Source organism: Rhinolophus sinicus, chromosome 4, assembly GCF_057876585.1.
Source record: "Rhinolophus sinicus isolate RSI-liver-muscle chromosome 4, RSI-T2T, whole genome shotgun sequence".
Lineage (NCBI taxonomy): Eukaryota > Metazoa > Chordata > Mammalia > Chiroptera > Rhinolophidae > Rhinolophus > Rhinolophus sinicus.
The window spans coordinates 49,276,458-49,299,792 of NC_142504.1; the positions used below are offsets into that span (position 1 = coordinate 49,276,458).

At 44.5% G+C, this 23,335-nt stretch overlaps 1 protein-coding gene across 1 annotated transcript in view; it reads left to right on the forward strand.

The window, feature by feature from the left end:
- The first annotated feature begins 1,011 nt into the window (after positions 1–1,011).
- The window catches only part of CDHR3 (cadherin related family member 3), a 62,443-nt gene continuing 40,119 nt past the window's right edge, over positions 1,012–23,335 (forward strand). The window contains exons 1-4 of the mRNA XM_019745394.3: positions 1,012–1,179; positions 11,671–11,873; positions 17,385–17,550; positions 20,377–20,474. Of these exons, the coding sequence (XP_019600953.3) occupies positions 1,134–1,179; positions 11,671–11,873; positions 17,385–17,550; positions 20,377–20,474 (513 nt within the window). The 5' untranslated portion in view covers positions 1,012–1,133. The remainder of the gene's footprint in view (positions 1,180–11,670; positions 11,874–17,384; positions 17,551–20,376; positions 20,475–23,335) is intronic.

Consider the following 23,335-nt stretch of genomic DNA (forward strand, 5'->3'; position numbering starts at 1 on the left):
CATGGTCCACCATAGTTTTTATGGCTCCCATCTCAAAGTTGACTTAAATCTTATTTCCTGGCCCTCATTGCTGTATCTCTCCATTGGCTGTGGCAGCTCCCCTGGCTCATACTGACTAACTGGCCAGAGGTGACCAAAAGATGGTTCGCTTGTGGGGCACACATGGTCTTCAGAGCTCCTGTGGGGACTCCCACTGCTCATGTCCTTGATGGGGAGGATCTGGCTCAGTGCTCCCTACCCACCTCCTGCCACTAACCTTGAGCTGCTGGGTTTTCCTTCCCCAGCGAGCAGTTCTTGAGCAAAAGAAGTGGGAGACAGGGTCCAAATCCAGCTTCCTTCCACACCGTGTCCAAGACTATTCTTACTGTGCCACCACCATCCTCCCTCTGCGCTGCCATTGCTCCTTCTATGAGTGGAGGCTGGACTCCAGCCCTGCCGTGTTTCACTCACCAGGCCTTGTCACCTGGCATGGAACTGCCTAGGACATGAAAGCACCATATAGGGCAGCACCTGCCTCTGAGGGATAGGCAGAAACCTTCTTCCTGCAGAACTCTTCCTCCATAGACTTTTTTGAGGGCTAGAGTGGCAGTGGTGACGGATCAAATCAAAGGGCAGTGTCTATAGCCAACTTGAGGAGGGGTCTGGTCCCAATTGGGAATCTGACTCATCAATTCAGTGGTCAGAAAAATTCCCACTTCCCTACCCCTGCTTCTGAGAAAGACAAGATGCCCGGTCACAGGGTTACTGAGATCATCGTGGATGCCTATGCTTATGTCCAGCTTTTACTATCATCCCAGTCTCTCTGGTCTTGCTTTGCTCTTTGACTTCTCTTTTGGGGCTCTCTGTCCATACAACAGGTGTGGAATTCTAAGATGGACTCTGAGCTGGCCAGGGCTTGTTGGTGGTTGGCCTCGAGGGTATCCTGCAGTCACAGAAACAGGTAATCAAAGAGCAAACAGTCCTGTGGTGTTTAGAGTCTCCCTTAGTTACCACCAAGCCTCTGTTTGATTTCTTGCATGGCAACAAAACCAGGAGGGGAAGATGAGTGGCATCTGGAATACAATTTAGGTAAAAGGTAGGATTCTGCTCCTGGATGATTTGCTGGAAGTGTGCACAGAGGTCAACTATCAAATATGCAGGAAGCAGTCCTTCTCCTGGTTCTCCTGGGCACCATGTCAGGTAGGAACTTCATTTGCCACCTTGTTTGCCTGACTCAGTTTACATGATATCATTGTTTGATAAAATCCCCAAAGAGGAAATTGTCTCTGGGAGACCTTGATCAACTGTGGGTTAATCTGCACTGATGAACGAGATGATGTAGCAATGGGGAGCTCTGGGAGGCTCCGGTGGGGTAACCTGGAGAACAAAGGTGGCTAAAGAAGCCACAATCTAGTCTATGTTTGTATAGACTTCACTTTCCCTCTTGTGTTAAATGGCCTGAGCTAGAAGTCCTTCTAAGATCCAAAGTTGTGAAGACAATTTTCATAGCAGAGCTTTGTTCCATTCGGGGTCTATTAATTAAATTGACATAAGACAGATTACCAGTAGAAAAGCAAATTTAATTATGTACATGGGGGGCCCCATAAGAGACCTAGAGGTAGTCAGGCAATTGAGCCTCATAATTAAGGGGACACAGAGAGGACTCTGATCTCCAGGCCCTTCTGAGCTCCCCCAAGCCCACCATTCCTCACTCATATTCTTTGTCATTATCTTTGCTGATAGCTTTCTTCCCAAACCAGGCCCTCTATCTAAATTCTTTTAGGCAGTTAAGGGGGAGGTAAGAAACAAAAACAAACAAACAAAAGAAACTATTCCTGAATCTTTCGGGCCTCGATTGTCTTCAGCTCAAAAAAATCCGCACGTCAAATTGGCACATTCTGAGGAGAGTTGTATTAAACCCCTTCTGTGTGCATGTCAAGTCAGTTTGTGGAGCTTCTGGCCTTTCTCTGGAGGCAACTTGAGGTTGGCAAATCATCCAGTGGAAAAATCGAGATATTGAGGGTGTATTATCTTAATCTTGAGCAGAGAGAATGCTCAAGATTCTGGTGGAAGAGCCAAAGATTCAAACTAGTGCTTCTTGCATTCTCTCTTCCTTATTCAAGAGCTTCAAGAATCTGGGATGATCTTTTTAATGTTGTCAGGTTGGATTATTGAAATTGAGATTTTTAAATTAAATTTTATTTTTAAATAGATATATGAATAATATATGGAATTCAATCATACTAAATTTGAAGATTAATTTAGAGATAATTCACATTTTTGATGAGTTATACTTTAGTAAAACACTTAGAGGAGTGTCTGGTGCATAGTAAATGTTAGTTATTATTATGCATGACATTGAGTCTTCCTATCCAAGAACAGGATTCTAGATATTTATTCAAGTCTTCATTTGTTTTCCTCAGGAGTATTTTAAGATTTCCTTCATATAGATCTTGCACATTCTGATTATGTTTATTTCTAATTCTTTCATTTACTTTTTTTTTTTTTTTTTTTGGCATTTGTAGATGGACTATTCCTTCCCTTGTATATTTTAATTGATATTATAATGTATGGAAGTGTAATAATGAATTATTTTATTCAAGGCCCAGCTCAATGGTTTTTCAGTTGATTCTGATGCATTTTCCAGGTTTGAAAATAAACATTTGTGCTTTTCCTCACCTATTTCTCTATCTCCTATTTCTTTCTCTTATCTAATTACTGGGACTGTACCTTCAGGCTTTTGTTAAACAATGATAAGAGTGTACATTCTTGTCTTGTTCCCCATTAAGCATGATGCTAGCTTTTGGTGTGAAGTATTTTATATGCTCTAAATAAAAATAACTCTTATTTTTATTTAGGATACTTATTTCTAAATCAAAATAGATTTTTAAATCAAATGCTTTTTCAAAATCTATGGATATAACCATTTCATTTCCCCCTTGATCTGCTAATGTGATAAATAAATAACTGGGTTTCTTAATACTGAACACTCTTTAATCTTAAGTTTTTAAACTCAGCAAAGGGAAGGAGGAAGCTGGGCCTTGAGCAGCTCAGACTCTCCAATGAAGTAAACATTTGAGGTTTTCCCAGAAACATAGGCTTTTAGGATCATAATCACTTAAGAGGTGACATTTATTGTTATTGGGGGAAGAGTGAGGTTAGAAAGAACCCAATATCTCATACTGAGCACTATCATTTAGAACTTTATCATCAGATGTGTGAAAGGAACTGATCACAAAGGTTTGCAAGAAATACTTGAGATTGCTTATAAAAACCACATTCAAATCTCTCCCTCTCCAAGGACCGTGCACTGTACCAGGCTTTTGCTCCTAGTCAAATCCTATTTTGGAGGGGAAGGTCTGCTGTGATGCAAACTGTTTCTCTCTCACTTTTTTGTGAGTCCAAAAACCTGACCCTTACCATCACTCTGAAAATCAGGGTCACAGAGGATTGGGCGAGGGGGACAGTCACATCAGTACCTGCCTTCAGAGTTTTAGAAGCAGGTATCACCATAATCAATGTCAAACAAAGTAACCAGCTCCGGTATCCTCTTTCTTCTCATTTGATCTAACTCCTGTGCGTCTTCCAAGGCCCAGCTCAAGTCCTTCCTTCCCCGTGGAGTCTTCCCAGATCGCCCTAGTTCTTGGTAAGCATTCTTGCTGTTGCAGCCTGGAGCAGCCTTGCGTGCTCATGGAATGCCTGCCAAGGGTTTAGTACAGTGCCTAACAGAATATGTGCTCAGTGAAAGCTATAGTATGAGTTATCATACTGTAATTCATCTGGTATGTGTCTGTCCTGTCTCCTCAACTGGAATGTCAGCCCAGAAATAATAGGTTTCACATCTCTTATTGTTCTGTGGTCCCCAAATGCCACATTCATATGAGGTACCCAATAAACGTTTTAGTTGATCGTCATCCCTTTTTGGGTCCATTTATTCCCCCCACATTTACTAATACCCCTAAATACAGAAATTTAGATCTTCTGCCTGCTTAATATTGTCATGCAAATTAGCATCTGTCCTTCTCACCTCCTATTATGATGAGGGAAATGAAAGTTTCCCTGTGAGACGTTAATGTCCCATTCCAGCAACGGCTTACAAAGGAAGGCCCCATAGGAACATAAACTAGACAAAACTCCCCACTGAACCTGTGGAAAAGAGTTAAGACAAAACAATCTTCTGGCTCCACAGGGCCATGTGCCATTCCTGGAAGACAGAGGACTTAGCAAAGGTCCCTTGGTATGTTGAAATCCCCTATACACTGAAGTTGTCTATGTTTTGAGAACTCCTCCAGGGAACTAGCTTTTGTATTACTCTCATGGAAATGAAAAATGCCAGTGTTTAATGAAAGAAGGGGTCTATGGTAGCTGGAAGCTTTGCATGAATATGAAAAAGTTACCAGGCCCATTGCCCCGAGTTTTGTCCCCCCAACCACCAGGCATGAGGCTATCTCAGATCCCTCTAGGAAGACACCACCCACCCCAGCCTGCCTTCTGGGCCTGGCCCTCTGCTGAGCAGTGTCAGGCAATTAGAAAGAGGCCCGAGACTCAGTGTCCTGTGCTCCTTGAGGACTAGCTGCAACCCCTTCTTAATTCTGTCATCATTTGAAAAGGCAGGAAAATGCAGTCCATTTCCAGAAAGTCTTTCTGTCGCTGGTTAATCCCATATAATAGGTCTAAAGAACATTGCAAAAGGTGTCTACCTTTTCTATCACGTCCCTTTCCTGTTCAGAGCCGACTCAGAAGAGCAGAAGGCCATCCCTCCTCTCACTCTCCCTCCTCCCTCCCTCTGGTTGGCCCCCTTTCACCTCCAGCTCAAGCACTCGGTCAGTGGAATCCACCTGCTTTTCCACCTCATGGAGTCGGAAGAGATCTAACTCTTGCTGATTATGACCTATGGTAATTTATGGCGTCACTAGTAGAGTCACCATCCTTTGTTCTGTGTTCCATGAAGGGCTCCCTTCTATTAGCCTTGCCTGGAATGGACCAGCCCCCCCAAAGGGGGTGGGTGAACACCCCATCAAGGAAGGTATCCACTGTAGAAATTAAAGGCATAGGAAGATGCTGCATATACTGAAACAACAACATGCTATAATGTTTTAGAATTTATCGAGCGTATGCATTTTCTTACATGGTACCAGCGCTGTGAGAGTGAATTCCAGTAGGCCTGGAATTAGCCTGCGTTGCTTTGCTAATGTTCCTGCACTGGACTGACCCCCAGTCAGGGCACGAAGCATGCTGATTAACAGCGCTGCTTGGTAACCATGGGTCCTGGGATTTCGGGGATGGTTGTGCAGGCTTTTAAGTGTCATTGGTTGATAACAGTGAGATTAATGATTTGCACCTGATCTGGGTGAGACCCTTTGAGGGTTCTGCTGTGGAGGCTGGTTACCTAGCAAGATGCACCTCCATGACCAACAAAATAGAAAAATATCCAGCAGAGACTCTATTTTGGGCTCCCTGGTTCCAAGGTATTTGTAGATAATGTTAGTGGCTCCTGATCTGAGTAAGTGCATTTTGTCACGGCTCTTAGAGAAAAGAGGACAACGGGAGTAGCAGCTGGCCTCCCCAGTCCTCCTCTGTGAGGCGTCTTCAGCTGTGACGCAGATCCGCACTTTAATGTTCTTGTTATACTGCCTTCTTCTTCTGTAATAAATGATAGGTTTGGAAACATTCTCATTTGGGTCCTGTGATTCTTCTTTGGCAATTGAACCCTGTTTAATGGTCACTGTTAGTGTAGCATCACAGTCCTGAGAGAGAGTTGACAAAGGGCCCCAGAGAAGTTAAGGGACAAGCCCAACGTCCCACAGTCAAGTAGATGCAAATTGCTCTCTTCACACTCCCCTCTGATTTCTCTGGCTACCCCTAGAGAGAATAAAGAGGCATTTATTGAGTGTCAATCTCAGATGAGTACGGCCCTGTGTATTGAAACAGCTGTAAATGAGAGCAGCAGCATCCCGGAGGAAGAGAGGGCATCAGCCCACAGCCCTGAACCACATCATTACCTTCAGTGTCTGAGGTGCCGGGTGGGCAGCTTCCTCCCAAAAACTGAGGTTGCGGAGGCCTTAATTACTCTAACACACGCTCCAGGAGGAGGCTTCATTGGTCCGTTTCTGGCAAGGCAGTGATTTTGCTCATTTTGAAACAAGTGACAGCATCAATCCAGATCTCAGCCACAAGCAGGACATTGCAGTGGGCTCAGTGGTTGATAATAAGTCTCTGACAGGCTTTTTCGTTTTCAAAGCTTCAGGCAACTTTAATTTGATTAATTAAAATATATGTGTAAGTCAGATTCCATTAAAGCCTCTTTCTTGTTTTCCAGCATTCAGACCAGCAAAGAAAGTTTGGGTGACCAGCCTTGGAAGGCATGTGTGTGGTGTCTTGGGGAGAGCCACCAGTCCCTGGCTCTTACCCTTTCCTCTGCCCCTGATTAGCTGGATGCCTTTGGGCACATCCTTTAAAGTTTTTTTGCATAACAAATGGGTTAAACATGTTGTAAATTTTTATCTTATTAATGCTCTATTTTTAAGATGTGGACCCTAGCCACTAATTATTATTACTATTGCTATTACTACTGCTGCTACCACTTGTTTTAAATAGCAAGGAAGCTAGAGGAGTTGGGTGCTGAACTAAGAGTTGAGCGATCCCAGCTTAACTCCTGTTCTTATCAGTTTCCCCAGAGTGTCTGCTGCAAAGGCTTCAGAATTCAGTTCCATGGTCCCGGCACACGTGACCTTGCCCTGGGAAGGGAGGCCACCAGGTGAAGAGCAGAGCATCTCCAGCAGGAGTGCCAGCAGAAAGGGCATGTCCAAGGACACAGTCTGGCTTTATCCATCCATGAAACAGGCAGTTCCCAACACAAACTGCCTGATGGGCACTGGATAGATCCACTTCTTCCTCCAAAATACCTCCTTCACTGCCATGAGAAATATGACCATTCAAGGAGGACCACAAAAAGCTATGCTAACGTAAGGAGAAAGCATGGAGCCATACAGAGTCCAGTCCTTGCAGTCAAATGCCTTGGATTGGAAGGCTGGTTCTTCATGGAATTAGTCTCTCAAACCCAGGGCATATCAAAGTTATAATTAATGCAACTCCCAGCAAAGCAAACTGTCAGCTGGGGATATGTACATCTGACCTGGGTGAGACCCTTTGAGGGTTCTGCTGTGGCGGCTGGTTACCAACAAAATAGAAAAATTCCCAGCAGAGACTCTATTTCGGGTGCCCTGGTTCCAAGATATTTGTAGATAACGTTGGTGACTCTTGATCTGAGAAGCACATCTTCTCCAGCTTCCCCAGTTCTCTAAAGGAGACACACCAAGGTTGGTGGCTGCAGTAATCTGCCTGTTCAGAGGGAGGCTGTGGAAAGTCCTGAGTGGGGCTTCGCAAGCCTCTACCACCCATGCCCACATCAAGCTAATATTCCAGCACAATTTCTTATGTTGTTCCCCAAACAGCCTCTTACAGATCACATCACCCAAATCTAACATCCGGGTTGAGGAGCCAAATTCTTATCAGCCCCCAGCGCCATCTTGGTCCAGTTTATGAGTGTGTGATCTCAGGTGTGTGAAATGGCTACAGCAATACCTACAATGTGTTTAGAATGGATGAAATCAGGCAGTAAAGTAGCTACCGTAGCACAATGCCTGATGAGTAGGTGCTTAGTAAATACAAGTGCTTACTTGTTTTGTTCTATTCATTTGGGCTGGGCACTATCTTACCCCAAGCTATTCTTGAGAAAAACCTAATGAGTTATATCTTTGTTTAAATATGAACAGAGGCTTCCCTCCTCCTTGGCTGGAGGGGCATAAGACCCTGGGGTGGGTGGGAGGAGACAACAGAAGGTGGGGGGGATCCTTCAAGATAAATTGCCAATGTTTCATTTTGCTTATGACTGTCCTTATCCTGTCGACCAGTGAGGAAACACTGGTGAACAGTGAGGAAACACCCTCGCGAACAGTTCAGAGGACCCTGGGGACTTCTGTGGGAAAAGAGGGCATGAGGGAATTATGCCTAAAAAAATCCAACCTACCAAAGCAATTGATAATTTTGCTCATTTTGAAAAAACATTTTTGGGAACTTTTTGCCTCTAAGTATTCCAAGTGCACTATTTTGCTCTTGGTTTTTATCACAAGAATGCTATAATACTGAAGTCAATTTTAATAGATTAAAAAAATCTATTCATAGAGTCAGGGGAACTCTAACAGCTATATATGATGTCAGAGGGGTAGGAGATTGGTGGTGGGGGGTTATCACTTTGTGAGGGGTGTAAATGTCTAACTATTACATTGTTTCGTACACCTGAAACTAATAAAAAAAGTTAAAATTTAAATTAAAACAAAAAATCTATTCATATTCACATCACTCTGAACTGCAGCTGGGGGTTTTTTGTTGTTTTTTTTTTTTAGATTTTATTGGGGAAGGAAAACAGGACTTTATTGGGGAACAGTGTGTACTTCTAGGATTTTTTCCAAGTCATGTTGTTGTCCTTTCAATCATAGCTGTGGAGGGCGCAGCTCAGCTCCAGGTCCAGTTGCCGTTTTCTAGTTGCAGGGGGCACAGCCCACCATCCCCTGCGGGAGTTGAACTGGCGACCTTGTGGTTGAGAGCCCACTGGCCCTTGTGGGAATCGAACCGGCAGCCTTCAGCATTAGGAACATGGAGCTCCAACCACCTGAGCCACTGGGCCGGCCCCTGTTTTGGTATTTCTGAGTCCTTGCACAGTCCTTGTCCATAAAACAGGATAATTCTATGAGCAAAAATAACTTAGGCATAATGAATTTTAGTCTCTAATCTAAATAAGATGATTTTAGATTTATGAAAGCTTGTATCAATGAATTTGTTTGTATTTCGATTTTTCCTACATTTCCATTATTCCTCTGGATCCCCTCCCCCAAATTTGAAACAAAAACACTCTCTTACGAAAACCAACATTTTTCCATTGTTTGTGTCTAGAAATTTTACACCTTTCAGTAGGACAGATCTTTCTACTGTCACCCTGCACTTCCTCCCACTACAGGTGGTTTGTCTCTAGTGTCTAATAATGGTGGCCAAGATCTGGAACCTGACTGAGGAGTAGCACCTTGGTGTAAATTGTGGTTTTGTTACCTACTACAGCAGTCTCCCTTTATCCGTGGTTTTGCTTTCTGCAGTTTCCATTACCTGTGGTCGACTGTGGCCTGAAAATATTAAATGGAAAATTCCAGAAATCAACAATTCATACGTTTTAAATTGTGCACCGTTTTGAATAATGTGATGAAATTTCATGTGACCTGTCATCATTGTGCTCTGTCCTGCCAGGACATGAATCATCCCTTTGCCCAGCGTCTTCATCTGTAGATGCTCCCCCACCTATTAGTCACTTAGGAGCCGTCTCTTGAGGTATCACAGTGCTTGTGTTCAAGGAACACTTATTTTACTTAATAGTGGCCCAAACGCACAAGAGTAGTAATGCCAGCAATTCAGATATGCCAAAGAGAAGCCATAAAGTGCTTCCTTTAAGTGAAAAGTTTAACTACAGTACAATAAGATATTTTGAAGGAGAAACCACATTCACATAATTTTTATTACAGTATATTGTTATAATTGTTCTAGTTTATTATTGTTGTCGGTAATCTGTTACTTGCCTAATTTATAAATTAAACTTTGTCATAGGTATGTATGTATAGGAAAAAATATAATACATGAGGTGAGACAATTAAGTTTGTGAATTCATCCTAGAAAAAGTGCTACATACCTCATTGCTGAATATCACTATGGTCACCTTCAAAGTACTCCCCTTGGGAAGCTATGCAGTGATGCCAGCGTCTAGTCTACCCTTCAAAGCAATTTTGGAACTCTTTCTCTGCAATGGCCATCAGAGTTGTCGTCATATTACCCTTGATATCCCGAATGTCATCAAAATGTCTTCCTTTCAATATTTCCTTTATCTTCGGGTAAAGAAGGAAGTCATTGGGGGCCAGATCAGGTGAGTGGGGAGGGTGTTCCAATACAGTTATTTGTTTACTGGCTAAAAACTCCCTCACAGACAGTGCTGTGTGAGCTGAGACATTGTCGTGATGCAAGAGCCATGAATTGTCGGCGAAAAGTTCAGGTCGTCTAACTTTTTCACGCAGCCTTTTCAGCACTTCCAAATAGCAAACTTGGTTAACTCTTTGTCCAGTTGGTACAAATTCATAATGAGTAATCCCTCTGATGTCAAAAGAGGTTAGCAACATCATTGCAACAAGTTTGTGAACTTAATTGTCAGCAGTGTGTAGGGTTCAGTACTATCCGCAGTTTCAGGCATCCACAGGGGGTCTTGGAACGTATCCCTGAGGTGGGGGGGATGCCTGTATTTACTATGTGTCCATTAACTCAGTTTCTTCATCTGTAAAATGATGACATTAATACCTATCTATGAGGACTATTTTGAGGAGTAAATGAAAGAAAGAATTTTACATTATGACCTTATTTAGAACATTGGGTAAAATGGTAATTGTATTAGTTTCCTAGTGTTGTCATTACAATTAGCACAACCTGGATGGCCCAAAACAACAGAAATATATTCTCTCACAGTTTAGGAGATTAGAAGTCTGAAATTAAGGTTTTGGCAGGGTTGGTTTCTTCTAGAAGTTTTGAGGGAGAATGTGTTCCATACCTACCTCCCAGCTTTTGGTGGTTGCTTGCCGTTCCTGGTCTTGTAGCTGTATCACTTCAATTTCTGCCTTTATCATAACCTGGACTTCTTCCTTGTGTGTGTGTCCTCATATGGACAATAGTCATTGGATTTAGTGTCCACCCTGATCCAGGATGACCTCCTCTTAACTAATGACATCTGCAAAGACTCTATTTCCAAGTAAGGTACATCCTGAGATTCTGAGAGGAATGGATTTGGGGTTACTCCTTACAGCAACCATCATTATGGAAACAATACAGAACAACCTGTTGCTGTCCTCTGTACTGACAAAGTCTTGCAGAGTGTCATGGAGAGCTCAGAATGTCCCAAGGCTTTCCTGGAAGAAACACACTTTCTCTTAAATTGTAAAATTCCTGTCTGTAATGCAGTCCAAGGCAGTTCACTTCCCTGAATATCTCATTTCCTTCTCCGTGAAACAGGAGTTAATCTATCAACCAAGAAGTACTAATTGACTCTCTATATGACACTTATGGCACCCAGTAATAACAAATAATTGTTCTTGAGATTTCTTATGGATGTGGGAAGATCTACTATGACTCTGGAACATTCCAGTCATGCACACTCAATTCTCAGATGACCTCATGAATCAAATACTGACACAGAGAAGGAAAATAAACTCTTATAAAATACCTTGTAAGAGAGAGAATGTCATGGCTAGACGAGGTCCTTCAAGTGGGTGTCTATCTGCTCAAGTGTCATGTTTCCCTTTCCCTGGCTCTTCACAAAGACTGGGAGAAAAGAGAAGGGAAGCAGGGAGACAAGAGGAGCACAGCAGCTTTATTTATGGAACGACAGAAGCAGATTTCATGGCTGTTGGTGGTGGTTGTTTTCTTGGCTCCGAGAAGATCTCGCATTCCCATTTCCAGCTCTTGGCAAGAGTATTTGTTCTTGGGGAGTGACCAGGTTCCATCGTTGCTCTGAGCTACAAGTTGAAGCCACAGAACAAGCTGTTAAGTCCCTGTTCCCAGCACAAGGCTTTGTGTTCTTGTCATTTTGCATCCTTTTTAAATCCACAGAGGCAGAGGCGCTACACCTAGTCCATTTACCTGCTACAAGCAACGTGGCAGAGAATTCTCCACCTGAGACTTCAGTGCACGAGTTTTCTGTGAACTTATCAGCATCACTGTCACCTGTGAGCCCAGGGTTTCCCCTGATAATCAACTCGAGTCCCCTCACCAAAGCCTTCAGGGTGAACTGGCTGTCAGGCACCGACTTTGAGGTAAGTACCATCTTGCTCCCAATGGGAGCTGTCTGCAAAGAGGGTTCTGAAGATGAGGAGCAGATGTGATTCTAGATCAGTGGTCATTTCCTTCTCTTTCCCTGGTTTAATCTCCCTTCTTGTAAGATCCAGAAGTCCTGTGTGGGGCACCTTAGAGCCTTCTGTGCTAGCCATTGAACATTTTTGCTCCACTTAATCCAGTCCAACTGAACATTAGGCTCAATTTGTTACAAATACAAAGCTTGTTCCTTATGCCAACCACCCTCACATGGCATCAGGCATTAGGTGTGCTGGCAGCTACTACATTCTCCAGGTGGGCTAGTATGAGTGTTGATCTCCTTAAAATCCAGGCCCTGATGAACTTGTGTCTGGTGATTGTGCTTTTCTAGGATTCTGTGATTTTTCTCAGAAGGAAATCTACAAGGAGACTTGTTTAATATGCAAGAACATAGTAAAAATATAAGTCTAAATGTCCAGCCCTACTGTGTGAATATTCCCTCTTGGGTAATTCAGACCCAATCATTGACATTCGAGAACCATGGCACCACTGCTCTGTTTTCCAGTTTGTCAGTTGAGACTTCCCAAAGTTGTCACTCCTTCTTGTAGGACAAATCTGCTCACTGCATATTTTCCACTGCTAACTTCAGAAGGCTTCTAAGGATGTCTTAGGGTCCTGGTGTCTGGACCTACTTATACTTCAGTGTCCCCCACCCCCTTTCCCCCGGCTGGCTGGTGTAGGAACCTCCTGTTGTTATCATCAGCCCTGCCGCTGGCCCTGCCTGCCGTTGCTGTGGGGTTCTGGTGGGACCCAGTGGCCCAGCCTGCTTGGTCTGGGCACAGTTGCCTCCCTGAGGTACACACTGCATGTGCATGAACCCAGCTGATCATTAGAGTCCCTGTGGAGCCCACAAGTTGAGGGCCAGAGCCTGGGCATCTGATATTTTCACCCCAGGGTTAGGCCCTCAGGTACGTAAGGAGCACACAGTCTGGCAGTCTTCACCTCGGCATCCAGTATACATTCCCAGGCCCCAGATGCTGGTTCTGTGACTTACCTGCCTACCTATCTGCTCCCTTGACATCTGGCTCTTCTTTAACAGCTGTTGTTCGTCTATTCCTAAAAGCCTTGCCAATTGCTTGCAGTTAGAGAGCACGTAATATATGGCAGACACTGTTGAACGTGCTTTACACGTGTGTTATTCTTGATTTTTATTTGCATTATTTTATTTGTATTATTCTATTGTATTATTTGTATTATCACCTCTTTTTACAGATGGGGAAAATGAGCAAAACTTAATAGACAGGTTAAATAACTTGTTCTGGGTTGCACAAGCTTTTAGGTAACTGAGCTGAAACTGGAATCCAGGCAGTATGACTTCCAAGCTCTCATCATGTTTTTAAAATGACTTTATTGAGATATAAATTCACACAGCATACAATTCACCCATGTAAAGTGTACAGTTCAGTGGTTTTTACTATATTCAGAGACCATCACAACAATCTAACTTTAGAACATTTTCATCGCTCCAAACGAAACTCCAAATCCATTGGCAGTCACTGCCCTGCCCCTGTCTATCCCCCAGTGCCTGACAACCACTAATCTACTTTCTGTCTTAATGGATTTGCCTATTCTGGACACTTCATATGAAGGGAATCATATTGTATGTGGTCGTTAACAACTGGCTTCTTTCTTGTAAGCATAAAATTACCCACTTTGTAGCATGGATCAGTACATCATTCCTTTTTATGGCTGAATATTTTTCCAGTATATGGATATACCACATTTTGTCTGTCTAGCCATCAGTTGACAGATATTTGGTTGTTTCCACTTGAGAACTTTTATTCTCAGCCTCCATAGTCTACTGCCTTTAATGCCGTTTCAGATTTGCAAAGGTTCCAAAGCACATTCACAGCCTGATCTCTCAACGGTTCCTACTAACACTGGTATTATCACTATTTAAATTTTTTTATTTCTATTTTAGAAAGAAGATAACAAAAAGGTAGCAAGGTTAATGGATTTGCCCAAGATCACATAACCATGAAGGTTGAAATAAGAACTCAGGTCTTCTGACTCCCAGTTTCAGGCCCTTTCTCCTGCACTGACCTGCACATCTGTTGCTCTTTCGATGAGCCCCTAAGTCCTCTATGGACATGGTCTTCCCACAGGCCATGTGATTCAAGCAGAGCTGTCAGTCAAGGAAGAATTGCAGCCTGTTCTTGAGAAATGGCGTGTTTCTTAGGCTGATGGAGGCTCGAATGTTGACCCTATTACCCCAGTCCTGGTGCCCTCCTGGCACCGCAGCCCGCAGCTGCCCAGATGTACCCTGTGTGGGTACTTGACTGGGCCACAAGTTCACAAGTCCTGTAGCTCTTCTTAAGAATTGGTTGCTTTCTCCAGAAACTACCCGATATCATCAAACATCCCCCTTGAGGAAGATCCTAGTATCCAGCCCAAACTGCTCGCAAGAGCCACTCCTGCTGCCCAAAGCACATGTCAGGGTCCTCTCTGTGGGAGAACCTGGCTCCTCCTTGGGCAGCCTTGATACTCTGCAGGATGACGAGTCTAGTGATGAGGTGTTGAGTCTCTGGCCCAGAGGTCTCCTCAGTGCTGGCCTTGGCACTCAGTCATGCAGAGCTTTCTGAGGGTGACCTCCAAACCATGCCAAAGGCCTGACCTCTCGGCTTTCAAACACAGCTGCTGAGACTTCTGGTGGGGTTGGGTGGAAGGGGAAGAGGATGAATGATGATGATGATGATGATGATGATGGTAACAGCTCACACTTATGAAGCATTTACCATATATTAGGAATTCCCCTGAACATTTTGTAAATTCATTTATTTAATCCTCATAACAACACTATGAAGTGCTGTACTATTAATATTTGCATGTTAAAGGTGGGGGAACTGAGGCATAGAGAAGTCAAGCAACTTGCCCAAGGTTCACATAGCTAATGGTGGCAGACTTGAGATTTGAGATCGGGCAGGCTGGCCCCAAGAACCCCTGCTCAGCCCCCATGCTGCGCTGGCTCACTACTGCCCAGCAAGAGAGACGCGGAGCCTCACTGGCCCATGTGGCTATCACTGGTCAAGGGATTTTCTCCTGGAGCAGCACCAGGAAGGATCGCTCTGAAAAGCCCGGGAGGTGTGATGCAGGCTCGGCCGCTCCAAAGACTGCAGCCCTCTGAGGTCACGTGGAGGCCGCACCTGCCCTCTTCCCTTTGCGCCTCTCTGTGCTTGACTCCTCTGTCCCATCTGCTGTCACGAGCCCTGTGGTTTTGTAAATGCATTCAGCTCTGTCCAGAAATGCCTCCAACTTGACATGCCTTAAACCAAACTTACTGCCTTTCACCACAACTGCAGCCAGATGGCCTGCAACCAAACCAAAGACCACTCCCCTACCCCCCACCGCCCCAGCTTGGGCCTTTGGAATTCCCTCCCTTCCTTGTTCCAGTCTCCATATGTGTGAAATGAGGGGAAGTTCTACCAACCTATGGTTGTTGTGATGATTAAGTAAAATACTCCACAAAATGGCTTGGCAAGAGCCGGGCACACAAACATTGAGTAAATGCTGATAACAACAACAAAAACAACTTTTCCCTTTGTGTTGACAGCAACCCAATTCTTTTGGTTCCAAGATGTAACATGGTTGGAACTTTTCTGACTGTTCTGTTTCCTCCTTCTGGGGTGTTTAGGGCTAGTTCCTGGGGTGGGGGAGCTGTCAGTAAGTTACACTGTGGCAAAGGACTGTCTCGGCTTGGGGTTCAGGAGAGGGCTCCAGGCTCAGCAGGAAGCTAGAGTATAAATCAGGACACAGAGTGGACTGTCCAGACAAAGGGGGCTGCTCTGGGAGACGTACCTTCCCTGGACAGTTTTGACTATCTAATAATAATAATAAAAGCCAACATTTGCTTAGGGTTTGCCCAGTGCCAATGATCTCTAAGTATTCCATGGATTAGCTCAGTTAGCCCTCACAACAACCCTACAAAGTAGATGCTCTTATTATCTTCATTTTACAGATGGGGAAACTGAGGCACAGAAAGATTTTTTGTTGTTGTTGTTGTTTGTTTGTTTGTGTGTGTGTTTTTTTAAGTAATGGGAAGGCTGGGCCTTAAATCCACTCAGTCTTGCTCCAAAGTCTATGCTCTTGAGCCCTATGTTAGGCTGCCTCTTACCTACCATGTGCCAAGTATAGATACAAAGTCCTCCTCATTTGTGTGGATATCGGCTCACCCTGCTTGTGGATGGAGACAAGACTACCTCGTTTTCCTCTCAGCCCTCCTCCATATGTTCTCCCCCCACTGTACACACTCATTCATATCTGTGGCTGTCTTCTGTCCTTTACCCAATCCAGATCTCACAAAGGCAAACACGATACCAACTGCCTCCTCCATGAAGCCCTCCCTGACTAAACACAGCTCACAATGAACTTTCTTCCCTCTGATTTTCCATAGTCCCCTAATCGAGCTCTTCCTTATAATACTTTATATGATAACATAGCCGTTTAACATGGCAACAATTATTTACCTAATTCTAATGAGGGAAAAACAAAACCAGGAAATGGTGACGTGACTTTCCCAAGGGCACATAGCAGTTCAGTGATGGAAATGGGATTGGAGCTAAGTGATCTCCTCACTACAGGATACTGAATGCCTCATTGTCTGGCCCAAGTTGTATTAATAACCAAAAGATTCTCTTAGCATAATTAAGACATTTATAAAATTTCGTCCTTGATGTCCCAAAGAACTCCGTGCCTTCTCAGAGCTCAGCGACAGGGATGCAGATGTCACAGGTTACAGACTGGCCTCCAGGTAGCCTCAGCAGCACACTCCCACCACAGACCCTGGGCTCCTGCTGGCAATGGGCTACACGCTGGGGAAATCTCTCTGGCCCTGCTTCTAGGTAACCCTTCCACATCTCCAAAACACTTGTGGTGCAAAGGACAAGTTTCCAACAGTGGAAGAATGTGTGGGAAGGCACACACACACACACACACACACACACTGAACAGGCTGTTGATGTTAGTAAATATCATTTCCTATTTCTGCAGATGTATCCTTCTTCTCTTCTTGGAAGGGGCCTTAGGAAAATTAGAATGGAGTGATGAGTCAAGATGTAATTTAACAGCAGTCCCAGGAAAGTGTGGTATCTCATTCTTAAAGACGAGAAAATCTAACTATATTTAGGGTTGCTAAAGGGACTTGTGTGGGAGCCTACCCCAAGTAATCATAGGTTTTTTTAAATTATTGAGCTTTCCATCTCCACTCCTTGAAACCAGAATGTCTCCTAAATATTTTTCTTTCCCATGAAAAGCATCGTCACACACAGCAGTCTCTTTAGTGAAGTATTGTGGGGCTTGTGTTGGAAGGACTAAGGCAAACAACCAGTTTCTGTGACAGCAAGTGAAAAATGGTTTCCAGGATGCTTCCTTCATAGTAATATCTCTTCGCAAAATGCATGCATACAAAGCAGATTTTCTTTTACATGATTACTAAGAATTCTGCACTTACTTTTTAGGTTGTCACCACTGGGAAGGAACAAGTAGATTTTGAAACAGGACCAAAGATATTTGAGTTGCAAATTTACGTTCAGGACGATGTTGGTGTCACTGACCTGCAGATCCTAACTGTCCAGGTAGCAGATGTGAATGAGCCGCCTCAATTTCTAGGCAACTTGGCAAAAGGTAAGCTACACCTAGGTGTGCAATGCAGCCCAGACGGTGGCATTAGGGGGGACCCCGGGGAAAAGAGAAAAACAGCAAAGTTAATACACAAGCAGCTGTTTCCCTGCAAAAGGCAGCTGCTTAATGAGCAGGGAACAAATGACATGTCCTCCAGCCTAGGACTCCCAATGATAATGCCCAGCAATGTACAAAGCCCTTCTCAGCCATGGTTTCTCTTGGGTGTCTCCCAGTCCTGGGGAACAAATTGCAGCTTGGCCCCTCACGTGGATCGTTCTGGAGGAAGCTGGGCCAAGCTCGGCAGGCTCATCACTGTGTACTGGTCGGTGACTGACCTGTTCATTCTCCCTGTGGACGCTGACCCCTGGTGTGTCTGGGATCCTGTAGAGCATGGACCAAACGTGTAAGAGTATAGGGTAACTTCCTGTGTGATCTCCCCCAGCCTCATGGCTTTGAACGCTATTCATACTGACAAGCTCCAAGTCTATGGGGTTGGTCCAGGTTTTCCCCTGAACTTCTGACTCAAATATCCAAGTATCTTACCTAACATCTCCTCTTGGATATCTAATAGACAGTTGTGATATTGTGATTTATAATAAGAAATGTATAGTTGGTCTTCCTTTGGTTCCTGACACAAAGCTCCTAAAACCCTTGGATTTCCTGTGATGAGAGTCATAAAGGTATCTTTTGTTATGTTAATGACATGACATTTGGAATGCCCCTAGGTCACCTAAGTATGGCAGTTGTGACCAGTGGAACCAATCATGTGTTTAGAGGGTTGGAAGTTTCAGTCCCCCAACACACACACACTCCAACCCACCCCCACCACTACTGGAGGAGAGAAGGGGTAGAGATTGAGTTCAATTACCAATGGTCAATGATTTAATCAATCACACCCATGTATTGAAGCCTCCATAAAAACCCAAAAGGGCGGGTTTGGTGGAGATTCAGGGAGAGTGGTGTGCCCAGAGAGCATGGAAGCTCGCCACTCTCGCCCTATGTTGTGCGCTGTGCATCTCTTCCATCTCGCTGTTCCTGAGTTATATCCTTTTATGATAAACCAGTGCTCTCAGTAAGTAAAAGGTTTCGCTGAGGTTGGTAATTCCCTCTAGCAAATTAATCGAACCCAAAGAGGGGGTTGTGGGAAACTCAGAGCCGTAGCCGGTAGGTCAAAAGCACAGGTGGCAACCTGGACTTGAATTGAGTTGAATTGTAGAACAGCCAGCCGGTGTCAGAGAATTGCTGGTGGTGTAAGAAAAACCTCCATACGTTGGAGTTGGTGTCAGAACATGGCATCTCATACGTAACGTTCCTAAACCAAACCCTTGCCTCCCACTCCACCGCCCTGACCCCCACCGTCCCCACCCAAAGCTGCTTCTCCTGTCTTTCCCATTTTAATGAATGGTTCCTCCATCCTTCCAGTTGCTGGGATCCAAACTTTGAAGTCAACCTTGACTTCTCGCTGTCTTGCACACCCAACTTCAAATCCATTAGTAAATCGTGCCAACTACTAAATCTACGCAGAGTCCAACTGGTCCCTAGCTTTTCCACCACGACCTCCATGGTGCAAGCCTGGATTGCACCATGTCTCGCCTGTATTACTCCTGTATTAGTCCTGTCTCGCCTGGATTACTGCCATGCCCCACTCATTGGGCTCTCTGCTCTGCCCTTGACCTCTGCTATTGATTCTCCATACAGCAGCCAGAGGGGTCCTGTTCAATATCAGTTAAATTGAGAAATTCCTCTGTTTGAAACCCTACAAGAAACTTCCCATCTCACTCAGAAGGAGAGCCAGAGTCTCCTTAAAGCCCCAGCAGGTCTGGCAAGCCCACACAACTCTGACGCCCCACACACCCCATACCCCACCCCGGCCCCGCCAGGTCGTTTCCCGCACGTCTCCCCACCACCGCTTCTGCTCCAGCAGTCCTGGCCTGCTCACCGATCTGCGAGTGCTCCGGCACAGCCCCAGCTCAGATGTAAGACGGCTTGGGTTCGAATTTTGATTCTGTTACTTACTAGCTGAGACAACCTCATAACTCCTCCTTATTGAGAAAGTGCAGAAAATGACAATACATACTTTCTAGGGCCGCTGTGAAGATTAAAGCAGAAAACATACGCCCAGTCCTCAGCACAATGCCTGAGAAGAGTGAGTTAATGTTAACATTCTCAGCCATGTCTCAGGCACAGATTCTCAGAAGGAAAGATTCCAGAGCAGAGAGCATGGCGGTCCCTCAGGCAGGGCGGGTGGTGCCAAGCGGGGCTGCCTGCTCCTCCCTCCCCCTGACAGCCAAGAACCCTGAGGTAGATGAAATCAATATTTGGTCCCTTCTCAGAGCCTCTGTAGCCCTCTCTCCCCGCTTATTCCTTCTCTCTCTATTTCACTGTCAGGCCTCTCATTTTAGGGACTCATTTCTGCTGAGATGCTAAGTGCACTTCAAGGGACAACCTCATCTCAGCTTAGGAGCAATTTACACTGAAGAGGATCTAGGGCATGGAGCAGCCTCCCCCTGGCGGTTCCTACCTGTGGTTCTGTTCCAACTCTCTGCTCTCATCACTTCCCTCTCTCCCGCTAAACAACAGCACCCTGGGCCACCTCTCATTGGAGGAAACATGGGAAGACTTGGTACCAGCTTGGCCCACCTAGAATTTTATTAATTCCCATAAACGGACCCACTCCTGCAAGTTGGCCCTTATTATTGCTGCCCCCTCTTTCCCACGGTGCTCGGTTTCCTTGGCCATGTTTGGTTTCCTTTGGTTGCCCTGGTTTTGGAAATCTTGTTTGCTTCATTTAACAAAATGTTTCTTATTCCACTATGGCTGTGGCTGTAGGTCTAAGCCTCTACATCGTGGAAGGAGCAAACCCTGGATTCATCTACCAGGTTGAGGCCTTCGATCCAGAAGACACAAGTCGAAACACACCCCTCAGTGTAAGTCTCTGTGTTAAACTAGAGAGGGGCTTCTCCACATTGCTTTCGACTCAGGAGCCTGGTGTCCTGGCAGGGAGAGCTTGGGCACTGGCAATGGGAGGGATATGCTGCCCACTGCCAAAGCATAGAGGACAGGGGAGGCTGGAATGGGCACGAGAGTTCTGGAGAAAGACACCCCAGACTGGACTCTTGGCTCTGTGTGATCTTGGACAAGGTCTTAACCTCTCTGAGCTTCAATTTTTTTCATCTGTCAAATGGAAGAATAACAGCACCTAACAGAGTGGGGGGGGTTGTAAGTATTAGAGAAGGAATGTAAAGCCACTTAGCACAGTGTCTGGTACATTGAAATTGCTCAATATTTCTTAATTCTAAGACGATAAAAATCCAGCTATATTATTTTAAAAACAAGTCATAAAATGTATACTCCAAAGACAGGCATTTACAATTCCTTTTCAGAGATAAAGCCAAGCTGCTTAGAGCCAAGATGAGAGAGAGAGAGAGAGAGAGAGAGAGAGAGAGAGAGAGAGAGAGAGAGAGAGAGAGACCCAGGAATTCCAAAGAAAAAGAGGGATTCCATAGAGAAAGCAGGAGATTGGGTCCTGGAGAGTTTTCTCATGGTTTAGTCTGAGACAGCTGATCTCTCTTCTCTCCCTTTCTAATCGGTTCCCTTGATGGAGCTGCCAGTTGAGCTCTTGCAACCACCAAACCTCAGGCAAAAAAGTCTCTTGGCCTTCCTGGGCAAATCTGCTCCAGCGCCTCCTCTGCCCACTGACGTGGCCTTGTGCACCCACCTTGTGCAGCTGGGCAGCCCAGGGAGGAGAGAAAAGCCACTGGACTAACCTTGGAGCAGGCAATGTTCCTGCAAACTCCACCTTCTAGAGAAGAGAAGACTTGAAATGTAACACTCAGGGGATTGGTAACACCAGGAGGCTGTTTCTGCTGTTTGCTGCATGATTTGCTGCTTCAATGGGATTACTTATTCTAACAGGAGGAAGTGAGCCTTGGGAATAAACTCCAGGACCAATATAATATGGTCTACGGGGTTTGAATAAAAGCTGTTTAAGATTATTGGACACATCTTAAATTAGGGAATACTCCGTTATTATTAGAAGATAATCCTTCTGTCAAAAAACAAAAACAACTGTTAACAAATCCAAAGGCACTGGAGAGAAAAAGGGGAGACTTTATTCAGGTAACAGTTTGCAGACTGGGGAGTCAGCCTCTGGCAGACATTGAAGGCTTGCTTTTTAAAGACAAATGAAAGGCTGCATTTTATAGAGAAAATTTCCGCCCTGGTTCCCAATTGGTCCAATTTTATGCAAATAAGGAATCCAAATTGCATACTTCTGTTGGTCCAAATCACACAGTCCTGATTTGCCATCATTGTGAGCTCTGATTGGTTGTCAGGGAGCTGCTGTGATTGGTCAGTAAAGATGCAAATGAAGAGATAGCTGCATGGTTCTGATTGGATGGGGCAGGTCTCAGTCCATTAATTAAAAGATGAAACTGGGAACTCTCTTATAAGGGTCAACACAGGAGCACAGTGCAGGAGGTTGAAAGCTCAGTCTGAGATTCTTCCCAGTATACAAAGTCTCTGTCAGCAGATGGACACTAGATTCTCATTATTTATAAAATATGGGCCTTCAGTTGGCTGTGGGGTGTCTAACTCAGCAGAGAAATTCCTTCTTGGGATTCACATCAAATCAATCTTTCTTCTTGGGGTACACAACCCCTTTATTCATTGAAGATTCAATTTGCATGAAGAAGTAAATGAATATGCAAACAAAGGATCCCTACTAAGAGCAATCGCCTGCTAAGAGTGATACTAGGTGCTTTAAATTCATACTTATTAATAACATACTTGTTATATCAGTCACTAATGTGTTTGTCTGAAAATAATAGAAAACTCAACCACAGTGGCAAATGTGAGGTTTTGGTTTTGTTTTTTTCAAGAAGTCCAGAGGCAGACAGGCAGGCATTCCAGAGCTGGCACAGCTGCTGCCTTCAGAAACCTGGGCTCTTTCTATCTTTCTGCTTTTCCATCCAGAGCAGTTTGGATTTATCCTCTTTGTCTTCATCTCATTATTACAAGATAGCTGCTACACCTCCAGCCTTTACCTCTAAGTTCCAGGCAGGAAGGACAAGAAGAAAAAGAAAACAGGAAGGGGTACAGGGTGAAGGGGGCAGGCCAACCCAGATTGTCCCTTTTTTGGTAGGAAAACAAAGACCCTCCTAGAAGCCCTACCTAAAGGACTTCTTACTTCTCACTGGCCAGAACTGTTTCCTATGGCCACTGTTGCTTGATAGTGACCAGGGGAAAAGAGATTTTGGATGGAGATTAGGACAGCAACTCAAAGTATGAAACCTCACTTGTACATTTAGTTCATTTCAACATTCATCAAGAATCTACTGTGTGCCAGGTTCTCTATTAGATATTTTGGATACAATGATGAATAAGACACATCTTAGTACCTCAAAAAGTTTAGTCTGGATGGGAGACAGTCATGCATACACCAAATAATTATAATTTAATAAGATAATTACTGTAAAGTTTGTACGAGACCCAATGGGGGCAAAGTGGAAGGAATCTCAGGTGTGAAGAAAAATATTTTTAAATCTCCATTTTTAATATATTTCCAAATTATGCAGAAGGAATAAGGTCATGGACACTTTATCAACGCCTCCTAGATCAGGTTGTTCCTGTCAGATGAAGGGAAGCTGTCCAGGTGGGGAGCCAATGCAGCAGGTGTTGCTCCCTTAAAAGACAGTGTGCCCGTAGTACATAGTTGGAAAGAGGGCTGAGAGCAGCTCCAGGGCTCTGGGATCTGTGGGACCTGCAACGGTGCTGCCACTGTGGCTTC